The sequence below is a fragment of the Molossus molossus genome, unplaced genomic scaffold (genome assembly GCF_014108415.1).
Source record: "Molossus molossus isolate mMolMol1 unplaced genomic scaffold, mMolMol1.p scaffold_m16_p_12, whole genome shotgun sequence".
Lineage (NCBI taxonomy): Eukaryota > Metazoa > Chordata > Mammalia > Chiroptera > Molossidae > Molossus > Molossus molossus.
This window is the reverse complement of record NW_023425347.1, coordinates 31,443,128-31,465,674: the sequence shown is the minus strand read 5'-3', so window position 1 is coordinate 31,465,674 and position 22,547 is coordinate 31,443,128. Positions and strand designations below refer to the sequence as shown.

The following is a 22,547-nucleotide window of genomic DNA, read 5'->3' as shown; positions in this document are numbered from 1 at the left end:
TTAGAAAATGAAACGAATTTCATGTGTGTGTGTGTGTGTGCATTTTTATCTTACTTTATTAGCAACAATGTTCCAGCCAAATTTGCTTAAAAGCATTCTTGTTTTACTTAAAAAGATTGATTAGAAGTGTAGGAAATGTAATCCATATAGAACAGATCACCAAACATCATACTTTCTCTCCCTTTTTAAATATATTTTCATAAAGCTTTTCCATCTTTTGCATGTGATAGCCTTTCTTGTGTTTTTTGCCTAGATTAGATGGGTTAATTTCACAATTGATTGGTTCAGTGATATGGTGTGTGCTATTGCGGAGTGTCCCTCAGGAGCCGCACAGTGGTCTCTGACATTTAATAGGTACCATTTGAAACATTAGCATTAAACAAAAGATGTGGATAGCTCAGAATGTGTGTTTGTTTCAAAATATTAAAATAAAATTTTGAGGTTATGGAACTAAAAATGGCTTCATGACTATTTTTGGGTTAAAGCAGGTGCCTTAGAAAACATATTGGCAGATTCAGAAAGTGTACTTTGAAACATTTTAAGTTAATAGACTAGAGACTGTATTTTATGAAGCAAACATTTTTGTATTATAAAACTGGAAGCTATATGTGATATAATATATTCTTGATAGTACATAGATATGTTAAATTCTTTAATGATTTAGTCAGAATATGATTTGCTCTGTCTTGTGTTATGAGCATAACAAAATAGTGTAGCTAGATATAATCTCAACAACACTTTTAAAAGAAATTCCAACAACAAAAAAATAAAGCAATAAAATCATGAAACAACAAAAATCATGAAGTCTTTAGAAACTGGAAATTTTTTCCTTGTGACTCTTTTTATATTGATTTTTAGATGACAGTTTAATCTTTACTATAAAATCTGTACAATGTGAAGAAATAAGACCTGAGTAGGTATCACTCATCTCTCTTCTGATTGGCAGTTAACTTGATTTTTCTCCATTTTAGAGGACTTCATACTTAAGTCAAGCTTCAAACAATGTTCTTTATCTTAATTCTTCAAAGTGCTAATTAAAACTACATGTAAACACATTATATATGCATACACATATCTGAAACAAAATTATTGGTAATCCAACTAATTGTCAAAAAGAACTTTTCGATCTATTACATTACATCAGTGTAAAAATAATGGTTTTTAAATCTTAAATTTATTGAATTATAATTACTCCTGACTTATAGATAGTTACTGCATTGGGAAACCCCAGAGAAAGGAGTGATTCTAGGTTGCCATTGTTGTAACATTTCTTTATTCTAGTTTGAGTTACTGACCTTTGGGAGAAATCGTATATATTAATTTCTTTCTGTGTATTATTGTGCAAAGTCATTTGTTAAGTATAATTCAGTCCTGATAATGCTATTTCTATGATCCTGCTTTGTCTTATAGCACAAATCGTATAGATAGAGATAGTAGAAGATGCATGGTAGAGTTACAGATAATTTAATGAATTTTCATCAATTTTAATAAAAATAAAATAATTTTTGGAAATTATATGTAGTTCTTCAAAATATATTTTAGAGCCTCATAACCTTCAAAAGGCAACAATGCATTAGGTAAACTGTATTATAGCTCTTGTACCATTATTCCTATATATATTCCTGATGTCATTCGAATTTCGTATTTGAAGAACATAGACTTGACTTCCCCAATAATCCCCATGTAAACCTAATCTATAAAATTCTAAGGAGAATATGAATTTGAGGATTGTTTCTTGTTTTACTTCTACAGAACCTTATTTTTTTCTCTTTCCTCCTTCCTTATGATAACCAGAAAATATCTGTAGCTAATTTCAACAGTATTTTTATAATTTTTTAGGATAAACATTTTCTCATATTTAATAGTTTAAAAATATTACATTTGCTACAATCTATAATTGTTTGAAACTTGAAATTCTAAATTAAAAGTTATTTCTAAAATTTTACAGCTTGAGAACATTTTGGTTTTTAAAAATGTATGAATCTTCTCTGTGCGATTTTATAGTTCTTATTAATTTTAATGATGAAATTCAGAGGGACAAAATAATAAGATTTCAAATGTGGTTTAAAAATTTTTTTAATATAATAGGGAATTGTCTTTGTGTACTAGATTCGTTTCAGCTATTTTAAAATTATTTTCCATCGAGACATAACCTTTTTCTGCTAGTATACTATTTTCCCTCTAATTCTATGTTAATAATAGTGCCTCCTATAAAAGTAAATTGCTGTTTCTTTTTACAGCTGCTTTTGACAAAGGTGATGATCGAAGACTTGGTAAAAAGCCTATATTCAGTAGCTCTCAGGTAAACTTTCAAAATTTTATAGGTACAAATGAAAAAGGATACCAAATAATTTAAATTTTATTTTATATTTCAAAATAATTTTTAAAAATCTATTCTTTCATTCATTAAAGCTATTTCTTAATGGAAATAATTTTTAGGTTTTTTTTTAATCAGGTGAACATTTCATAAGTATTTTAATGATGTGATTTTTTGATATCCAGCTGGCATAGAAAATGTAATATTGTCTACCTTTTATATTTCTTTGAAAACCTTTTTGGCAGCTAACATATTGGAGCTATTCCAGGAGATCAGAAATTGTCTAGAATTCTAGACCTAATTCATGTCTATTTTTCTAATTAACCTATTTCTTACAAAGGAAAACTTTGGTTGTCCCAGTTTTCTCTATACCAAGATTTTAATTCATGTCATATATATTTGGTGTGAAAAAGGCAATTAATACCAAAAGACAGTTGTGTTTTACTTTAAAAGTTGTTTAGTATACTTAATATGAAGTATCTAAAGTAGTCAAACCCTTAGAAACAGAAAGTAGATTGGTGGTTGCCAGCGGCTGGGAGGACATAGAGTTTCAGTTTTACAAGATGGAAAACTTCTAGAAATCTGTTATACAACAAGCATATAGTTAACATTATTGTGCTGCCCACTTAAAAACAGGTAAGATAGTAAATTTTATGTTTGTTTTTTTACCATACACATAAATTACTTGGTATATTCATTATAATGTGAAATACTTTTTCTTCTTAAAAAATGTTATTAATGATGGTTAGAGGTCCAAGCTAGCTAACTTACAGATGGTCACTTAATAATATATTTGAAGTATGAAATTATATTAACCATTATGTGTGCATAATGTGTGCATTACAGTGATACAGAGACATACATTGAGCTCCAGTTTTGAATGCAGAGAATAGACTACCCTTGCTGAGCGGGATAAAGAATCTTTTCTTCCTCATCAGCCAGTAGATAAGAACTCTCATGGCTTGAGGCAGGGGTCAAGCTCCAAATGTCTTATGTGAAAAACTGGGACACTGGATTTTTTTTGCCAGCAAACTAGGACTGTTTCCCAAAGTGTGTTTCACAGAATACCAGCTCCCTCATGTTCCACCTAGGAACATGTAGCATCATCTAGGTTTGAGAATTGCTGCACACGATAGTTTCTCTAAGAGACTGATGATGTACGCACCTTTCTGAGAAGCGTTAACAATAAAGAAAACTTGAATTCTTTTATCCAAAATTTCCCCAAATTTTATAATCACAGAACACCACTAGACTCCCCCTCAGCCTCTTTTAGGCATATGATATAGTTACATTTAACTGACTCTAGGAAATGCACCTTAGGGCATTTTTTTGTGTGTGTACCAGTTCCCTGTTATCCCCTGTTGGGTCTTTTAAGGCCCCAAGAATTAGCCTACCTGTCTTCCTTTCCCCTGCTCTACTAACTGTTATCTACCAGGCTTTTCCTCCTACCTCGTCCTACGGCAAAATGAAACAATCTCATTGTTCTTCCTTATCCCCCTGACTTTCAGGTTGTTCAAGGGTTTATACTCTTAGCCACAAGGGGAAAAAAAGATTAATATGCTTCCCTAAGAAAGGCATTGGTATTCCAAATGGGTTCTGGACATAGCATCAGAAGAGTTCAAATCTTGACTTCACTTTTATTATCTTGTCATTTGTGAGCTGTAGTATGCTTATCTATAAAATGGAGTGATAAAACCTAGCAGGATTATTGTGAAAAGTAAATCAAATAAGTTATATGCAATTATCTGGTGTGTAGTAAGTGTGGAACAAATAAATTCTTTCCAAAAAGAATGAGATATTTTGGAGGTAGGAGAAACTTAATAAAATAAGGCAGAAAGAAAAGTTTAAGAAGACTGCTAGTATCAAAATACTTAAGGGTAAAATTATATGCTATCTGAGATTTGCTTCAAAATAAAACAAGGGTAGTTTTGTTTTTTTTTATCCTCACCCGAGGATATTTTCCATTTTTTTTGTACAGATAGAGTGGGAGGGAGAGAGAGGAAGGGAGAGAGAGAGAGAAACATCGATGTGAAGGGACACATCGAATGGCTGCCACCCGCATGACCAACCAGGGCCGGGGACGAACTGCAACCGAAGTACGTGCCCTTAGCGGGAACCGAACCCGGGTCTCTCCGGACCGCAGGCCGACGCTCTAACCGCTGAGCCAAACTGGCCAGGGCGAGGGTAGTTATATATTAAACAAAATTGGCCCAGAGTTGATAATAGGTACATGGGGTTTCATGATACTATTCTGTTTTCTTTTGTTAAAATTTTTCTATATTAAAAAGTTTTTTTTTTTTTTTTTTTACTCTATTTTATTTTATTATGGATTTGAGAGAGATAGAGAGAGAAACATCAATGAGAGAACATCGACTCTCTCCTACATGCAACCTGGGCATGTGCCCTGACCAGGAATCGACTGGCGACCTCTTGGTGCATGGGTTGATGCTCAACCACTGAGCCACACTGGCCAGGCTATATTAAAAAGTTTAAAACAAAACAAGAGGGAATAGTACTAGATTCAAAAAGGTGTCTGAGAGGATTGCTTTAGAGGGTTACCCTCTTTTTTTTTATTTTTGTCAATAGCATATGGTGACCATTTCCAATTGGCCATTTGTATATAGGTGATATACATAAACTTTGCTAATGCAAGTCAGAGACTGCCTAGAAATGCATATACATTGAATCCTCATCATGAGGTACTATGTTAATGTGAAACTTCTAAAGGAATGTAGTTACCCCATAAACTATATAGATCTCACCCTTAGCATGATGCTTTAACATAGATTCAATGATAGAATAAATTAAATAGGATCAATTTTAAGAGTGGGAAGAGGCCTACCTGGTTTTAGGTATTAAAAATAAAGAATAGTCGGTCAGTGTGGCTCAGTGGTTGAGCGTCGACCCATGCAACAAGAGGTCACCGGTTCGATTCCCTGTCAGGACACATGCCCAGGTAGTGGGCCTGATCCCCAGTGGGGGGGCATGCAGGAGACGGCCAGTCGATGTTTTCTCTCATCGATGTTTCTAGCTCTCTCTCTGTAAAATAATAAAAGGGAAAAAATTTTTTTAAAAAAGAAAATAGATATATTTTTTTATTCTCACCCGAGGACATTTTTTTGTGTTTTGTTCAGATAGAGTGGGAGGGAGAGAGAGGAAGAAAGAAAGAGAGAGAAACATCAACGTGAAAGGGACACATTCAGTGGTTGCCACCCGCATGACCCCAACCAGGGCCGGGGACAAACTGCAACCGAGGTACATGCCCTTAGTGGGAACCGAACCCGGGTCTCTCTGGACCGCAGGCTGATGCAGAGCCAAAACGGCCAGGGCTAAAGAAATATTTTTTAGAATTTTTTTAAAAATAAAGAGCTCTGGCCAGGTAGCTCAGTTGGTTAGAACATCGTCCTGATACACCAAGGTTGTGGGTTCTATCCCAGGTCAGGGCACACACAAGAATCCACCAATGAATGCATAAATAAGTACAACAACGAATTGATGTTTCTCTCTTTCTCTACCCCTCTGCCTCCCCCTCTAAATAAATAAATAAATGTTTTTAGTTAAGATTTTATCAAGAAAACAAAAATTGGGGGCTAAGCCTATTTGAACTTTATAAGTATTACACAGAATTCTAGAACACTGCACTGAATAGGACCAGTCTCCACCTTCTGGACATGCATAATCTGAGGCCCAGAGATGTTAATGACTTCTTAAATATCCTAAATCAGAGGCAAAGCTAGAGCAAGAATCTAATGATTCCTTTATTATCAGAGTTTGCTTTTCCCTAAACTTAGCCTGGTTATTATTTATTATGTATGTATATATGTATGTGTGTATGTGGGTATGTATATGAATCTACACACATATCCACATACATACATACATATATATATGTTATTTTATCTTAGACAAAGTTTTAATGTAATTAGAAGCTTTCTATATTTAAAAATAATTAGACCTTGAACTGTGTATCAATATTTGTTCAGGTTTAACAACAGTTATTGCATTTTTGGGGGTACCCGGTATGTGATGGGCACAATGCTAAGGGATACAGAGACAAGATAAATAGGCTCTGCCTCATGCCACTACAATCTCATACAGCTTTCTAGACCGGGGAGGGAAGGGGGTATTTACATAAAAATGGCAATATAATTTTAAATTTGGATTTTAAAATTTCCACCAATTTAAAAAAATTTTTGCTCCCTTCCATATCAAGGTTGGTTCTAAACAAAATGATGAAATAGATACATTAGTCTTCAGTTTCTTTCTAGTTTCCCTTCTTACCTATTTTTAGGATTCCTTTTCCCCCCACTTCCTCCAGACAATCTATGTTGTATTACTATTTTTGTTTTCTGTATCTCTGTCTTATTTCTTTTAAAAACCAAACTTTTCAGATGTGATGCGTTATGTTTCTCAGGAGCGCTTTTTTTTTTTTTTTTAATGAGGACTTCAAGAAGTAAATAATTCTTACCATAGAGGAGTCGGATTAGAGAGAGAATTTTTGGTGAAAAGCTTGATACTGTCTCTCAGGTTATACCACATAGATGACTACTGACTTAAAGCAGTAAATCACAAGGTCAAGTCCTAGTTCCATCCCTTATCAGCATGTGATCATGGGTAAATCACATACCTGCTTTAATCCTGTTACTTGCCTAAGAAACAGAGAAAGCAACAGGAGCTATCTCATAGTATTGTTGTGAGGATAAGTGAGATGATGTATGAAAAGGGTTTTAGTACAGAACCTGGGAGTAGCCCCTCAGAAGTATTGCATGTTGTTATCATTCACTCAAGGCATCTTGACACTGTTAAGTATGGATTCTCTATCATAAATGTCATAAAGTTTAGTAATATGCCTTTTTAAATTGTATAGGCTTTATATATTTTGTGCTGTCTTTTTAGATTTGATTAAGGTAATGTGATCAAAGATACATTGAAAGTATTGCTCAAAACGACCAAAGATAATTCAAGTTTTGAATTGACCTAAATTATAATATGAGCTTTGCTGTTGTTGTTTTTTTTCTTTGAAAAACTAGCTTATTAAAATGTAAAGTATTTATATGTCAAAGACTTTAGTCAAGTTACAAAGTATTTTTTTCTTCTTTATAGCAAAGGAGACAAGTTTCTGACTCTGGTGTTATAAAAAACAAATCTCTGAGAGAAAATAACAAGAAAGAGTGCTGGAGTTGTCCCTCTACTAATCAAAAGATGAAATCCGATGGATTAGGAGCATCTGGACATTCATCAAGTACTAATAGAAAAACTATAAATACAACTTTGAAGCATGATGACTTCAAGGAAAAGGATAGTATGAAAATAGCTCCTAAGGTTACAAAAGAATTAAAATCTGGGGGAAAAAATGTTTCTGGAAAGCCCAAAGCTATAATAAAACCGAAAACAGAAAACAATGATAATACCAAGTCAGCAAACATGTCACCTAGACAAGCTGTAGAAAGATCAGCAACAGCAGCAACAAATGGACCCAAAAATACATTCAATGGAAAAGGAGTGAGAGGCCAAGAAGGACAGATTTCAGGTGCCAGACCCAAGGTACTCACTGGAAACTTAAATGTGCAAGCCAGAGTAAAGCCTTTGAAGAAAGTGACAGGAAAAGATTCTCCATGCCTCGGCATCACAGAACCCTCCAGCAGATCTACAAATTCAAGTATGGAATTATTGGTTCCCCCTGAATGTCTGGATGAACCCAAAGAAAATGGATCATTTGGAGAAGAGAAGCCATCTGGTCATGAACTGTCCTTTTGTGACTCTCCAGGACAGACAGAGAAAAACAGTGTAGAATGTATCAAAACTTCCACTGTAGGTGGGTTTTAGCACTCTAATTTTTAAAAGCTCCTGATAGTTAAAGTTCCTAGAAAAAATGACCTGTTTGGACTTTTATTTAGTGCCAAAGCAAAAAAAAAAAAAAAAGTATTTATTTACATGTATTCATGCAAACAGAGAGAACACAATTTTTCCCACCTTAGCATTTAATTTTGATTATAGTGTCTGACCAGTGACTTTGTACATAATTGTTATATATTTAGTATTCTATCTCTTGATTCACTTTTTCTTAATTTACAGCAGTAAAATCTCAACCTGTTTCAAAAGTTACCAATGGAACTTTCAATAAAAAAAGCATCCATGAACAAGAAACTAATATAAATAATAGGTAAGTCTTCATTCATTGTTTTACCTATACAATTAGATTTCTCTGAAAGTTTATTATATACTAATTTCTAGCTAAATGTTTTAAAATACCTTTTCTTTTTTGTTAGAAAATTTAATGTATTTACACAATGGTATTTAAAATTTTTTCTTATTTACTAAAAGAAGTTAGTAAGTATATTTATGCAAAATGAAGATTGATGCAAATAATTTACACTTGTCACATGTGATTATGCATTGCTTTATCATACTTTATGTACAGTTTTATAAACTTAAAGACATGAACATGTTTTTATTTTCAGAAAAGACATATTTTTTACTTCTTTGAGGAAAAATGTATTTCATGTATGGATCTTTTAAAAGCTCGTGTTTTGGAATTTCAATGTAATGCTGAATGCAAATCATTTTTCTTAGTGCGCTAAAGAAGGTCACTAGCAAAGGATATAGTGATCCAGTACCACAGGCAATTTTAAAGAAAAGAGGAAATGACAATGGATGTGCTGCAGCTCAGCAGAGGACAAAGAATACCCCATCCAATCTTGCCAAAACTCAAGGTACAGTTGACATAGTCCTGATGTTCCTTCCTTGTTTCAATTGAATAAGCAGAACTCTTATTTGGAGCTTGAGCAGCATATACGCAAGATACAGGTTCACTCATTTTACATTTGTTTCATGCTATAGAAATGAGATTTTATACTTTTACTTTTCAGACAAGTATTTTGGTATTCTGGGGTGTTGGTTTGGTTTTTATTGTCTTTTGTAAGATAAATAATTAAGGGAGTCACTACTTTATCTGCATTCTGATCCTTTTATATATTCTGTCTCTGTTCTTCAGTTTCATTGATAACTAGGAATTCCATCTGTAAAACCAACACTAAAGAGTTCTTTAAAAAGTAATAGCACACATGCCCTGCTGGTGTGGCTCAGTGGTTGAGCATCGACCCAAGCACCAAGAGGTTGACAGTTCAATTCCCGGTCAGGGCAGATGCCCAGGTTGTGGGCCCGCTCCCCAGTGGGGGACATGAGGGAGGTAGCCAGTTCTCGCATCAGTGTTTCTGTCTCTCTCTCCCTCTCCCTTCCTCTCTCTCTAAAAAATTAATAAAGAAAAAAAAAAAAGTAATAGCACACACATGCGGAATGCTACGTACTGTTGCCCTTGCCACCAAGCTGGATCATTTTTCTCCTTCGAAGAAAGTGAAAAAGTCTTGTTGAGGTTTACATCATACATATTATTATAATGCCATGTGATTCTGGATATGAGCCCTAAAACAATAATTTCAAAAAAAGATTTAATATAAAATTATATATTAATAAACATGTATTTCAATTTTTAGAAAGAGTAATGGCACAGTCTGGAGAACTGCAATACATAGAAGGAAGAGTTTTCCCTCTGGAATCTGTGTTGTGCCTGTTGTTTTTCCATGTTATAAGAGAAAAAAGGGTGCTGATCAAATTGCATAATTGCTAACATAATAACTGATTTTAAAATGAATTTGCTGTATGTATTAGGAGCAGTTTGTAAAATTCTAAAAACAAGTTTGAGTTAAATAATGAATTAATACTGAAAGTAAATAAAAAATAAAACAGAAAAAATTATTCATGTTCTAGTTATAGTTAAAATTACATATTTAAAAATATTTGGTAATTCTGTTTGATAGTGCTCAAAATATGATCTCTAAGACTTTAACCAGTATAAACAAATAGATTCCCAAAATTAATCCTCTTTCCCTCTAGTTACCAGTTTTAGTTTCAGCTGCATATCTAAGTTTTAACCCTAATAAGCTAAAATAATAATGATCTGGTCATGAGAAATAAATTAGTTTTGTTCATGTTTGAGGGGGGAAATTGCAGCGGTTTTAACATTTTATTTTATTTTTAGCTTGATTCTCCTTTTCAGCTATATGGAATATAGTCTCTTCTTTTTCCTCCTAAAAAACTTCAAAGGTAGTCAGTCTCTTGCTGCTCTTTTGGAATAAGAAAATCAGAATTTTCCACCCTCATATATTTATGCAAATCTAATTCTGTCATACGTATGAAGGCTCTTTAATTGAGGAAGAGAGATCCTATTGTAATAATTTTACTAAGATTCTGGAATAGTTCTTTCATATTTATAATAGAAGAATGTTTTCTTTTTTAATTTTATTATGCCACTAACTCCCAATCTGTAATTGTCCATCTGATTGTAGATGTTACCATTTCATGCTTTTATTTATTCTATTTCTTCTGAAATAATTTAAAAACAAATATTGAATTTCATTCACAGATTGGAAGGTATATTAAATTTTTGAATGTTCTTTTCTTAGGATCCCAAGGAGACTCACCAAATTCAGTAAAATCTTCAGTCTCTTCAAGGCAGTCTGATGGAAATGTAACAAAGTTGGACCACAGTATAACAGATAAACAAACACCTAAGAGAAAAATTGTCAAGCAGGGGCACACAACTTTACCTAAGGTTAATGCAAAAATAGTGGCGATACCTAAAAACCTACATCAATCTAAGAAAGGTGAAACTTTGAATAATAAAGATTCAAAACAGAAAATGTTTCCTGGACAGGCCACATTGAAGACTCAGTCTTCTTCTCAAAGACCTTTAAAAAGTGAAACATCTGTTGTCCAGAAGAGTAATAACAAGGGCAGTGTTACTGAACAGAAGCCTCATGAACCTCTAATTAACCTCACCTCTGAAAACCGTGGTATGGAAGCATCCCAGTCATCATGCACACCTGAGCCACAAAAGCCATTAAACAATCAAGAAAACGAGAAATTGGTATTGGAATGCCAAAATATTTCAAATCTGGATAAATCAATAAAACCTGAATTGGAATCAAGACAGATTTGTTCAGATAAAAGTGAAACACAATCTTCCAGTCATAAAGAAACAGATTGTTGCAACACAGGTAAACTACATTGTCATTCTGATGGAAGTGATAATGTAGATCCAAAGTGTTGTAGCACCGTTGTCATAAAATCCATGATTTCAAATCCAAATGAAAACCTCTTGAACTCTAATCCAGTTTGTGATTTAGACTCAGCAAATGAAGAGCAAATTTATTCAGTATTAGATAAGGAGAAGCCTATAGGGAGAAAAGACATGATCAAAAACTCAAGCATTAAATGTGTGAAAGATGTTTTACCTTGTGTTCTTGAAAGAACAAATAGTACTTTACATACCATTCAAGATGATAGAAAATCTAAATTTTATGTAGAACAGACAATTCCTAGTCAGTTATCTGATGACTCTGCTATGAATGAAGACAAAGATGCTACTGCAGACTCGGATAGCTCCTCCAAGTGCTTTTTAGAACCAATATCAGGAAAAAATTCTCCTAAAGATATGGAAACAACAGCAACTCCAGATTGCCATGAAAATCCAGAAGCTCCATTCATGAGTCACTGGAATTTGAGTGCCAGTGTTCTGCATCAGAGAGAGAGTCCTGAATCTGACACTGGCAGTGCTACCACGTCCTCTGATGACATAAAGCCCAGGTCTGAAGACTACGATGCTGGAGGGTCTCAGGATGATGATGGGTCAAATGACAGAGGTATTTCTAAATGTGGCACTATGCTGTGCCATGATTTTCTTGGAAGAAGCAGCAGTGATACCAGTACTCCTGAAGAATTAAAAATATATGATAGTAACTTAAGAATTGAAGTGAAAATGAAAAAGCAAAGTAGTAATGATCTTTTCCAAGTTAATTCGACAAGTGATGATGAGATTCCTAGGAAAAGGCCAGAAATTTGGTCTCGGTCTACAATAGTCCACCCTAAGGAAAAAGATAATATTCTACGAGGCAGTGTCCAGTTTGCTCAGGAAGTAGATCAAGTTTCTTCCTCAGCAGATGAAACAGAAGATGAAAGATCTGAAGCTGAAAATGTTGCAGAAAATTTCTCAATATCTAACTTAGCTCCTCAGCATTTTCAGGGGATAATTAATTTAGCGTTTGAAGATGCAGCTGAAAATGAAAGTCACGAGTTTTCTGCAACTAAAATTTTTAAAAGGTCAATTTTACTTTCAGTAGATGAATGTGAAGAACTGGGATCTGATGAAGGGGAAGTTCATACTCCCTTGCAGCCTTCTATAGATTCTCTTTCACCTTCTGATGTTTTTGATGGCATTTCTCATGAACATCCTAGAAAGACCTGCTATTCCAGAGGTTCACAAGGAAGTGAAGGCAGTATTTTTGAATGTAAACAAGATAAAGGCAATAGTGTATGTAAAAATGAAAGCTTTCTCTTGGGCTTTAATAGCACTGACTCTCCAAGAAAAGATAAACAGAGTGCTTCGGCCACAGAAAAATCTGCAATTGATGTCCTGTCCAAAGGAAGCAGACAACTTCTTCTGGAAAATAAAAAAATAAACAATGGAAGCAATGTAGATAATGACTTTCAGCAACGTAGCAAACTCTCAGATAATGATACAAAATCTCAAGAAAGACCATGTCATTTGGAGCTTCATCAAAGAGAACCCAATTCTGACATACCAAAGACCAGCTCTATAAAAACTCTGGACTCCTGTTGGAGTCAGCTTCTGCCTCAGGAAGTTCAAGTGAAAGAGAGCCATTCTACAGCTACTGAAAAAGCTAATATTGCTTTATCTGCAGGTAATGTACAGAAATAGAAATGTTAAATCCATAAGAAAATTAGTTTATAGAATTTTAAAATTGTATGTAGCCCTGAATGTTATATTTTAGTTAGATAGAGTAATTATTTAAGCAACAGATTCAAATTTTAAATGAAAACTTAAATTTCTTAATATTAAAATTAGCTAGTTACTCTTTATTGTTCACTTAAAATCCTAGTGTAGAATCAATATCTAGTAAACATTTTGGTTATTTATTAGAACTAACTTACTCTTAAGAGATTTTACATGAAAGAATAAAGAGAAAAACTTAGTTTGCTATTATTTATTTATGTCTAATTTAACATAGGAATTCTTGACTATTAGAAATTTTATTATACAATGGATATGATTTATGGACTATACTAGTATATATCTAAGAGGTCTGTGCAATAACTATAATAATATATAACTAAAAGCACTGAACTATTTTAACTAGATTATTACAATTTATATACATTTTACAGAGATCAAGGCTTTAAGGATCACTATAATTCTATTCTAAAATTTTCAAGTAAAAAGATAAATTTCCTTAAAGAGATTATATTTAGAAGCAATGATAATATATGAAAAAGCCCAGGCTTATTTCATATGTTTAGATGATTTTCTGTCTAATTGTTTTGCGTTTGTCGTCCTTCTATAGTAATTTGAACTAATAACCCACATTTAAAATATGCAATAGTTGCTGACTGAGTAGCTATTGTGTATCAGAACTAAGAAAAATACTGATCAATAGTTCCTGTTTAGCAAAATCACAAGAATAGGGAGTCCCTTGAAGTTGTACTTTTTTGTTTGTCCTTGCTTGCATCCTTCTTTGCATGTGCAATATACAAATAAGGCTTTAGATAAATATATTTATTCTCCTTTTAGAACTGACTTACCTTAAAAGTCACCATCAAATAGCCATGTCTTTTTTTCTCTCTCTCTTTTTTATTGTAGTGAATTAGATACATGTGCATATTCTATGTTTATGTTTAAATAATTTCTATTGTTTTCTGTATCACAAGTTTTAAAATTAAAGTATGGAGAAATACTGTTAGTTATCGATTTTGATTTTGCTGCTAAACATTATCCTTGAGTTGTTGTGTGTGTTTTTTTTAAGATAGAAAAAGAAATGCCTCAGAAATCTTGTCAGTTTTGTATAAATGTTATTTTTCCCATTCTGTGTTTTTTTTTGGACTATAACTATTATATTGTTCTACAGAACTCTGAGGGTACCAACATGTGCAATTTTTACATTGTGTAGTATTATGAATTATTTCAGGAGACATAGATGATTGTGATACACTGGCACAAACCTACATGTATGACCATCGGCCTTCAAAAACCCTCTCTCCAATATATGAGATGGATGTAATAGAAGCATTTGAGCAGAAAATGGAATCAGAAACACACATTACAGACATGGATTTTGAAGATGATCAGTACTTTGCAAAACAAGATTGGACACTATTAAGGCAACTGCTCTCTGAACAGGATTCAAACTTAAATATTACAAATTCTGTTCCTGAAGACTTAAATTTAGCACAGTATCTAATCAATCAGACACTCCTTTTAGCACGAGACAGCTCAAAACCTCAGGGTAAAGCACATGTTGACACTTTGAACAGATGGAGTGAACTAACCTCTCCACTGGATTCCTCAGCAAGCATCACCATGGCTAGTTCTTCCTCGGAAGATTGTTCACCCCAAGGGGAATGGACAATTCTGGAACTGGAAACTCAGCATTAAGAGTGCTAACACTTTGGAAATTTTTGAACCATGCCAACCCTTTTATTTTTTTGATGTTTATATTATATCCAAATGATAATTACATTAGCCAGAGATACACTGCCCTTAATATTGAGGGAGTCTTTCCAGTTTATTGAAGTAAACATAGTTTGTTTATTAATATGATATCACATGTAGAAAACAAGTTTTTCTAATATTTTGAGCATGTTTTATTAGAAAAATTAGAAGATTATAAGGAAGCCCTTCAGTTTTCTTTCCTTACTGATCATTCACTTATCATTCAAGAATTTAAAATGTGAATGAATGCACAGGTAATCTCTTCCTTTACTTTTTTGCTCTGCATATGGCAACATAGTAATTTAACAATAAAAAATGTATTGTGCTTGTGTCAATTATGTAGTTAATCTGTGAGTAACATTCAAACTTGGGTTGGTGGGTTGGTGTGGTTGAGGCTGACAGCTGAATATTAGAAAAAACCTTGAAGGTGTTATGCTCAGTGAAATAAGTCAGACAGAGAAAGACAAAGACCATGTGATTTCACTTATATGTGGAAACTAAAGAACAATATAAATGAACAAACAAAAAGAAATAGACTCATAGATAGAGAGAACAGACTGATAGTTGACAAGAGGGGAGGGGTGTTTGGGGGACTGAGTGGAAAAGACTAAAGGGGTTGAGAAGTACAAATTGGGCCCGGCCGGTGTGGCTCAATGGATTGAGCATTATCCCATTACAAGGATGTAAAGTACAGCATAGGGAATATAGTCAATAATATTATAATAATTATATATGGTTCCAGGTGATACTTGAAATATTGGAGGGGGTCACTTTGTAAAGTATATGATTGTCTAACCACTGTGCTGTACACCTGAAACTAATATAAAATGAATGTTAACTGTAATTGAAAAATAAACATTTTAAAATAATTTTTAAAAAGAAAGAAAAAACCTTCACTTCCCAATTATTCATGTCTAGGAAATTGAAAAGTAAATGCATCTTAAATTTCAGTCACATTGTTATTAAAATAGAGAGATGGAATCCCCTTTAACTGTAAATTTTTGGGATATATCCAGAGAGAGCCATCTGCCCTTGGTCAAAAGAAGTGGGAAAATTCTCCATCTGTTTTACCAATATAGCCTCCCTTTCTTGTTAGTTAATCACTCCCATTTTCCATTCCATATTTGAGATATTTTGGAACTGCACCTGCAATAAATGCCTGCACTAAATATTAACTTGAAAATGGGCACATGAGACAGTTGAGTTACTGAGTTAAACTGTGTGTGCACACGTGTGTATTTGCTTTCTCTATGTATCTATATACTCTGCTTCCACAAGACATTGATCACATTGTCTTTCAGTCTATAATTTTGGTACCAAAGCAAAGATAAAAGTATTTTCGCCCTGGCCAGTTTGGCTCAGCGGTTGGAACATCGGCCTGTGGACCAGAGAGTCTCGGTTCGGTTCCCACTAAGGGCACGTACCAAAAAAAAAAAAAAAAAAAAGTATTTTCTACAAAGTGCTACTAGGAAGTGAACACTTGGATACCTACTTGATATTGGTGAGCATTGCCCTTCTAATAAGGAGATTTAGTAGAATTAGCCTCTCTAAAAAGCTTTGTAACTATTTCCTTAAAATATGTCGGGAATAAGGACACTTTTTGGCTTAGAATTCCTTTTCTAAATGAACAGTTTCAAATGATCAACAATAGAATCTGTATATTGAATATCAAACATCATATTAATGCACACCAGTTGTTTTTCTTATATAATACAATAATTATGTAAATATTAGCTACTAACCTGTTATACTGTAAATTTGCTGTGTCTTTTTTTTTTTTTTTTTTTTATCCTCACCCGAGGACATTTTTCCATTTTTTGTTCAGGTAGAGTGGGAGGGAGAGAGAGAGAGAGACATCGATGTGAAAGGAACACATCGAGTGGCTGCCACCCGCACAACCGACCAGGGCCGGGGACAAACTGCAACCGAGGTACGGGCCCTTAGCAGGAACCGAACCCGGGTCTCTCAGGACCGCAGGCCGACGCTCTAACCGCTGAACCAAACCGGCCAGGGCTGCTGTGTCTTTTTTAACCAGAAGTTCTGCAGGGGGCACCAATTCAGAGCCAGGAAACAGGCATTGGTTCTAGGCACTAAGTTGCAAAGATGAATAAGATTTGATTCCTGCCCCCTCTCCCTCAAAAAAGAGAAAAACCCTGTAAGAAAAAGGTTAAGCCCTGGCTGGTCTTGGTTTAGCATTGTCACATGCACTGAAAGGTCGCTGGTTCGATTTCCAGTCACGGCACATGCCCAGGTTTTGGTTTGGTCCCAGTTGGGGTGCATACGGGAAACAACCAATCAATGTTTCTCTCTCTCTCTCAAAGAAAAACGTTAAAATACAATATTATAAGAACTTTGTATTTTAGAGCTGGATGGAACTTTAGACATTAGTTCAATCCCTTCAAATTCCATAGGACTCTGAAGCCCAGAGGAATTAAAAGATTGTCCAAGGCCCACAGCCAATTTGTGGGCTAGAATCCAATATTCTTATTTCAATTTGATGGTGTTTCTACCATACTTCATTTGATTTTTTTCATAAAACCTGAGAACAAATACATTTATAGATAATTTGTGGTATAAAGAAGTAATACATGATAGTGTCAGAAACAGCACAGGTACCCAAGACACGAAATTGTTTTGTGTTATTTTTAATAAACTACCTCACATTTCAGAAATTTAGAATTGAAACTTCATTTCTTTCCCAGTGTCAAGGTATTTAAAACTTTTTTGTTTAACTACTAGACATTAAAAAGCTATTCAATTTCATCTCACATCTTGAAATAAGCAATAGAGAAGGCATTTTGCTTACATAGTAATCCCTTAAGTAATTTCAGGACGTGTGTGTTTTCTTACCATACACTTTTGTAAATGACACATCTACCAGTCTGTTTGCTGTGGGACTCTTTGGACTAGTTCTTCATCATTCAACAAACATGTATTGAAAAGTAATTGCTAACATTTATTTAGCACTTATATGTTAGACACTGTGCAAAGTGCTTTAAATATGAATAATATTTAATGCTCACTGCAGTCCTATGAGGATATGTCTTCCAATCTTTATTTTACACATGAGAAAAACTGATGTAGTGTCCTTACCCTGGAAGAGCTACCCTAGTGAAAGAAATAAAAGATAAATAACACACCATACTATTATTTGGTAAGATAACAATTGTATATGGAGAGAGTGGTGGGAACCCAGAGAGAGGAACTATGAACAGCTTGGCAGGAAGAGATTACAGAAAGCTTCTTAGAGCAAGGAATATTCAGTGACTGCTTCAGAATTTCTATAAAGAAGGGGCTTAGTGGCTGCAATCTGTTTGGAAGCATAGGCCAAAGGATTTGTCTTGAAGATGCACTTGTGTAGAAGGTACTTTGCTTTTACTTAAATTGTATGTTACAGGTCAATAAAAATAGAAATGTTTTTAAAAGATGGTTTTATACTAGTTTACATGAGATGGCAAAAACTCTAATCCACACAAAAATAATCCTATTAAATTTATTTTTATTTGGGTTGCTTGGGGAGAATTGATGAAGATTATGGAGTCTAAAGTTCTTTCCAGCAGTTCTCAACCTGTGGGTTGTGACAACCCTTTCACAGAGGTCGCCTAAGACATAACAGTAGCAAAATTACAGTTATGAAGTAGCAATGAAAATAATTTTATTGGGGGTCATCACAACATGAAGAACTGTATTAAACAGTCACAGCATTAGGAAGGTTGAGAACCACGTTTTTTGTTTTTTTTTTATCCTCACCCGAGGACATTTTTCCATTTTTTGTTCAGGTAGAGTGGGAGGGAGAGAGAGGAACAGAGAGAGAGAGAAACATCGATGTGAAAGGAACACATCGAGTGGTTGCCACCCGCACAACCGACCAGGGCCGGGGACAAACTGCAACCAAGGTACATGCCCTTAGTGGGAACCAAACCCGGGTCTCTCAGGACCGCAGGCCTACGCTCTGACCGCTGAGCCAAACCGGCCAGGGCGAGAACCACGTTTTTAGACCATCTCCTGGAACAAACAGGTAACATCTGATGCTGGCTTTCAAGGATGAATAAGGGTTTGCTTGGTGATTGGGCATTCTAGCCACAACTCACATTCAAGGATGGAGATCAGGATGTTTGTTGGATATAGGGCTAAGAGCTGAGCTGGAGTTGGATTCCGAAAATTATTTAATACTATGTTTAAGTAGCCAAAGCCCTGGAGTTGATTGGCATTATGTCTTTTTCCATTTGCATTAATTTATTTTTAATTCTCAATGGACAATGTTTCCTTTTTCTTGGGAAATAACCACCTACAACTCAAAAAGGGTAGTCATCAAATATATTTGTTTCTTAAGTAGTTAGGTAACATAATCAGGTGTGTTTTAGAAAGATAACTGTCAGCAGCAATGCAGGTGCCTGTTTTGTAGAGGCACCCAAATCCAAAATGCAATTACCATAGTTTTGTCAACCTTAGAAATGGGAAATGGAAGAGGATTTGGTAACAGGGCTATTACATAGATTGAGATGATAGAACTTGGTGAATGATTAGATGATAGGAGAAGATGGAAAGGAATTTTTAGGTTGCTATCAAAAATAACATTTATGGCCCTGGCCAGTTTGGCTCAGCGGTTAGAGCGTCGGCCTGCGGTCCGGAGAGACCCGGGTTCGGTTCCCGCTAAGGGCACGTACTTCGGTTGCAGTTTGTCCCCGGCCCTGGTTGGTCGTGCGGGTGCAGCCACTCGATGTGTCCCTTCACGTCGATGTTTCTCTCTCTCCCTTCCTCTCTTTCCCTCCCACTCTATCTGTACAAAAAATGGAAAAATATCCTCGGGTGAGGATAAAAAAATAAAAAAAATAAAAAAATAACATTTATGCCCTGGCCAGTTTGGTATAGCAGTTCGAGCATTGGCCTGCGGACCAAAGAGTCCTGGGTTCAATTCTGATCAAGGTTGCAGTTCGTCCCTGCCCTGGTCAGGATCATGCAGGAGGCAGCCAGTCGATGTGCCTCTCTCACATGGATGTTTCTCTCTCTGTCCCTCTCTCCTCCCTCCCACTCTGTCTGAGGATAGATGGAAAAATATCCTTGGGTGAGGATTTAAATAATAATATTTTTTTCCACACATATTTGAGGGCCTAATATATTCCCAGGCTATCTACTGATAGGGATTAAAAGATGAATGACATAGAGAGATTGTTAAACAAAAATTGTGATGTTAAGTGTCATAATAAAGCTCTGTATAAAGTGTAATCTGTGGATAAAGGAGAAGAAATGATGCAATGACACCTGGAGATGCTGCCTTACTGTTTTAGGATTAGGAATTCATAAGACAAGGAAGCGGTTGACAGTTGGGAGAAAAAGAGTTTAGAGGTAGTGGGGAAGTCTGATTGTCCCATATATCTGGAGAGGAGACGGGAATGGAGAGGAAGGGCAAGGGATGAGGTTGGGTAGAGACGTCTGGAGAAGAACACGATCAGGGGTGTGTTTTAGAAAGATCGCTCTGGAAGCAGTGGGTAGGATGGATTGAAGCAGGGTGACAAGGCAGGGAGACTGATGATGATTGTTACAATAATGAAGGCTTGAGTTAGGACAGTGGCTGTGAAGATAGAGAGGAGTGGAAATATTTGAGAGAGTGAAATGTGGATTGGAAAAACTTCATGACTGATGAGATGAGAGGAGGGAGTCATCTTAAAGGATTCAGGTTTCTGACTGGGACTCCTGGGTGGTTGATGATGTCATTAATCAAAAATTGAAGCAAGTGTAAGAGTGAGGAGGAGTTTAATTTAGGACATGTTGAGTTTGAGATGTTTAGGACATTCAGGGGCTGAAATAGAAATACCTAGAAATAGTCAGAAAACGAAAAGCCTGGGAAGGAGACAGAAAAGGAATAATCAGAAGAGAAGAGACCAAGGTAAGAAATAATGACTGTATAATCTCACTAATCAAAGAAGGGCAAATAAAAAACTAAGAGATTCTACTTTCACCTATCAAGTTGGCAAGGATTTTGAAAGGTTTTTGAGAAATTCAGTGTTGGCAAGAGAGTGATAAGTTTGGGATCCTCATATGTTGCTATTGGAGTGTAAATTACCTTTTCAAGAAGTAAATAGACAATTTATATCAAGAATGTTTAGAGCTTCCTACCCTTAACCTAGTTCTTTCCCCTCTTGGGATCTACCATTAAAAAAATAAGAATCTGAGACAAAAGTTTGTCTATAAATTGTTCATCAGAGAACTAGATATATCAGTGAAAACTGAAAACTAGCTAAATGTCAACAGAAGAAAGGCTAAATTATGACATATCTTATAAAACACATTATACAATGACTAAGATAATTTCCAAAACATCTGTTTAATGCCAAGGGGGAAAACTAGAATATATATTATAAATATAATGCCTATTTTTTTATACTTATAGTTAAATAGAAAAAGAGACTTGAAGGAAATAAGTAAAAATGTTAGTGATGGTTATGGTTATGTGGTACTTATTTTGATCTTTTACCACATAATTTTCATGTTTTCTACAAAGCACAGAGAAATAAGTGGGTGGGTGTGTTTATAGGTAAGTAGTAGCAGTTAACAGTGTCAAATGAATATGCATAACCAATGGACATAGATAATAATGCTGTGAGGGGGGTGAGGTGGGGAGAGGGTGTCAATGGGGAGAAAAGGAGAAACAACTGTAACAAAAATAAATTAATAAAATATAACTTAAAAAACAGTGTCAAATGATGTTTAAAGTGTTAATTAAGGTACACAACTAGTCCATTGGATTTGGACATTAGGGTTTTACTGGTAGTTTTTGTCAATGGGTGTTTTTGTTTGTTTAGAGTAGTAGTATGGGCAGAAACTAGACTACAGTAAGTTGAAAGGTGAGCAGGAAGTAAAGAAGTAAAACTTATTCAAGGAGCCTGACTAAAAAGGAGAGTAGTGTGAAGAGACTGTTGTTTATAAGGTAACAGTAACTTAAGCAGTTTGCAAATAAGTTGGGAGTAATCACTTAATCAGGGTCCATGGAGGAAAAGGCAGGAGGCAGGATCAAGCAGAGAGTACTAACTGACACGGGGCATTTCTAGGAACTTCAGGTGTTCAACATAACAAGCACCAAATGCAGTGGCTGATAAAGCTGAAGACGTGTAGGCGGCCAAACCTGGAGAACCCTGGGAGCCATGCCGCAGACTGAGCAAGCCATATAGGCAAACCTATTTAAATTTTTTTAAATATAATATGTAATATAAAATGTAAACACATTATAGGACTCTAGCTGTATAGTGTGAAAAATATTTTGGAAAGACAAGAGTCTGAAGGAAGGAAGACCTGTAAGGGGATCATTGGAATTTTTTTAAAAAGTAAGAGGTCCAAACTAAGGAAGTAATAGTGAGCATAGAAATAAGGGGGTGGATTTGATAGACAATTCGGAGACAGAATGAACAAGATGTGTATGTCAACAAAGTGTGAAGACTTGGAAGAAGGGATAAAGATAATTCCCTCCGCATATCCCAGAATTCTAACAGGTGAAAAATGAAAGGCTGATGGTTCCTGGTTGGAAAAAAGACAATTTTAAATTTGGACATGTTTCATTTAGACAGCCAAGGTACACGATATGTCTTTCAAAATTAAAAAATCCAACAAACTATGGTCTTTCCACTCCCCACTCCATCTTCTGTTAGGTTTTGTTGTGTTTCTTGTTTT

General features: G+C 35.0%; 1 protein-coding gene across 5 annotated transcripts in view; it reads left to right on the top strand.

The window, feature by feature from the left end:
* Positions 1-15,351, top strand: part of BTBD8 (BTB domain containing 8) — a 106,552-nt gene extending 91,201 nt beyond the window's left edge. For 4 of the 5 annotated variants that reach the window (XM_036256328.1, XM_036256325.1, XM_036256327.1 and 1 more), the window contains 6 exons: positions 2,241-2,302; positions 7,421-8,132; positions 8,393-8,480; positions 8,891-9,030; positions 10,780-13,077; positions 14,359-15,351. In XM_036256328.1, coding sequence (XP_036112221.1) covers positions 2,241-2,302; positions 7,421-8,132; positions 8,393-8,480; positions 8,891-9,030; positions 10,780-13,077; positions 14,359-14,825 — 3,767 coding nt within the window. In that variant the 3' untranslated portion in view covers positions 14,826-15,351. The remainder of the gene's footprint in view (positions 1-2,240; positions 2,303-7,420; positions 8,133-8,392; positions 8,481-8,890; positions 9,031-10,779; positions 13,078-14,358) is intronic. The other variant, XM_036256326.1, reaches the window with a different exon arrangement.
* The last annotated feature ends 7,196 nt before the right edge of the window (positions 15,352-22,547 follow it).